This window comes from Manacus vitellinus, unplaced genomic scaffold (assembly GCF_001715985.3).
Source record: "Manacus vitellinus isolate BGI_N305 unplaced genomic scaffold, ASM171598v3 scaffold_46_pilon, whole genome shotgun sequence".
In the NCBI taxonomy this organism is placed as follows: Eukaryota; Metazoa; Chordata; class Aves; order Passeriformes; family Pipridae; genus Manacus; species Manacus vitellinus.
This window is the reverse complement of record NW_021940578.1, coordinates 5609851-5611520: the sequence shown is the minus strand read 5'-3', so window position 1 is coordinate 5611520 and position 1670 is coordinate 5609851. Positions and strand designations below refer to the sequence as shown.

At 53.6% G+C, this 1670-nt stretch overlaps 1 protein-coding gene across 1 annotated transcript in view; it reads left to right on the top strand.

Annotated features, from left to right (window-relative positions):
* The first annotated feature begins 1175 nt into the window (after window positions 1-1175).
* TNFRSF18 (TNF receptor superfamily member 18) overlaps window positions 1176-1670 on the top strand; it is a 5955-nt gene continuing 5460 nt past the window's right edge. The window contains exons 1-2 of the mRNA XM_029962405.1: window positions 1176-1182; window positions 1400-1534. Of these exons, the coding sequence (XP_029818265.1) occupies window positions 1176-1182; window positions 1400-1534 (142 nt within the window). The remainder of the gene's footprint in view (window positions 1183-1399; window positions 1535-1670) is intronic.

Here is a 1670-nt window from a genome sequence, read left to right as displayed (position 1 = left end):
AGGAGCTGGAGGTGCAGAGAGAGGTGGGAAGAGTTTCCTCTGAGCCCTAAATTCAGGAGGTGCCTTGGATCCTCCAAGGGGAAGTGGAGGGGCAGCTCTGCTGACCAGAGACAGGACTCAGGGAACAGCTGGAGCTGGGCCAGGGGAGGTTTAGGTTGGATCTCAGGAAAAGGTTCTTCCCCCAGAGGGTGGTTGGCACTGACCAGGCTGCCCAGGGCAGTGGGCACTCACCTGTGCCCATCCCAGAATGCACACAAGGTGATCACCAGTTCTAGCCTGTGTTCCTGCCTGATCTCAGGGTGGTGGTGAGGTGGGGCTGGATTTAGATTGGATATTAAGAAGAAACCCTTCCCTGGGAGGGTAGGCAGGCCCTGGCACAGGTTTGCCCAGAGAAGCTGTGGCTGCCCCATCCCTGGGAGTGTCCAAGGCCAGGTTGGAGCAACCTGGCACAGTGGAAGGTGTCCCTGCCTGTGGCAGGGGGTGGAACAAGATGATTTTTACAATCCCACCTGACCCAACCCATCGTGTGGTCCATGATTGTAACTCCCCTGTCATTTTAAGTCAAATTGAGGTAGCAGAGGTGGGAGGGGGCAGCTGCAGGACTGCCCAGGGCACAGCCTGTGTCTGGGAGGCTGCAGGACAGAGCAGAGGATTCTCGTGGTCCCTTCCATGGTCCCAGGACCAACCATTCTGTCTTTAGTGCAGCCAGAGCTGAGCAGGGGGGGATTTTCAGCCAGAAGCCTCCCCAGGCTGTTGGCACTCCCTCCACACCTCCTGGAGCTCTGAAGGTCAGGGAGAGGAGGGCAGCTGGCACAGGAGGGTGTGGGCATTCCCCTGGTGATCCTGTACATTCCACCACCAATCTCAGGAGATGATCTTTGCCGCTCTCTGTGGGTTTTTAATCACACCACTGACCCAGCCAGCATTTCCATGCAGGTTTTTTTTCCCTTTAACAGTTACTCAGCTTCAGGATTGAGCAGATCTTTCCTTCCTAACCTTTCCTTCTTAACCTTTTCTTCTTAATCTTTTCCCTGCTGCCTCAAGGGCTTGGTGCTGTTCACTGATGGGCTCAGGAGACATGAGGAATCCTTTGCTCTCAGGAACCCTCAGAACTAGAGGGGATATTTTCTCAGGGCAAGCAAAGTTCGTGACAAAACTCCTCTGGAAACAGAGGGATGGAGGGTGGGAAAGGTGCTGGTTTAATGGCTTGGGTTTAGACCCAGCTTTGCCAACAGGCATGAAAATGTGAGTGGTGCTGCTTTTGGGCACTCCAAACCTCCCCCAGCGTGTTGGGACTGACATCTTCCGGCATCCAGCTCTTCCAGGAAGGGATTATTCCCAGCGATGGGAATTTGTGGGCTCTGTGGAGAGGCAAATCTAAACTCTTTCTTTCTGGCAGGAGGCAACAACCTGTGCCAGGGCATCGAGGACCACGACTGCAAATGCCCCCAGGGCCACAGCTGTGGGGATAACACCTGCCTGTACTGCAGGAAGCTGCCAGAGTGTGCTGAGGGCCAGGAGCTCACCAGGATTGGTAACTAAACCAACACCAAACTCACTCCAAGAGTCTGCCCAAGCCTTGCAATGTCACTGCCCTGCCCACTTCCTTATGTAGAATATATAGATAATGTGCTAGAATATATATCTAATATGCTAGAATATATATATAT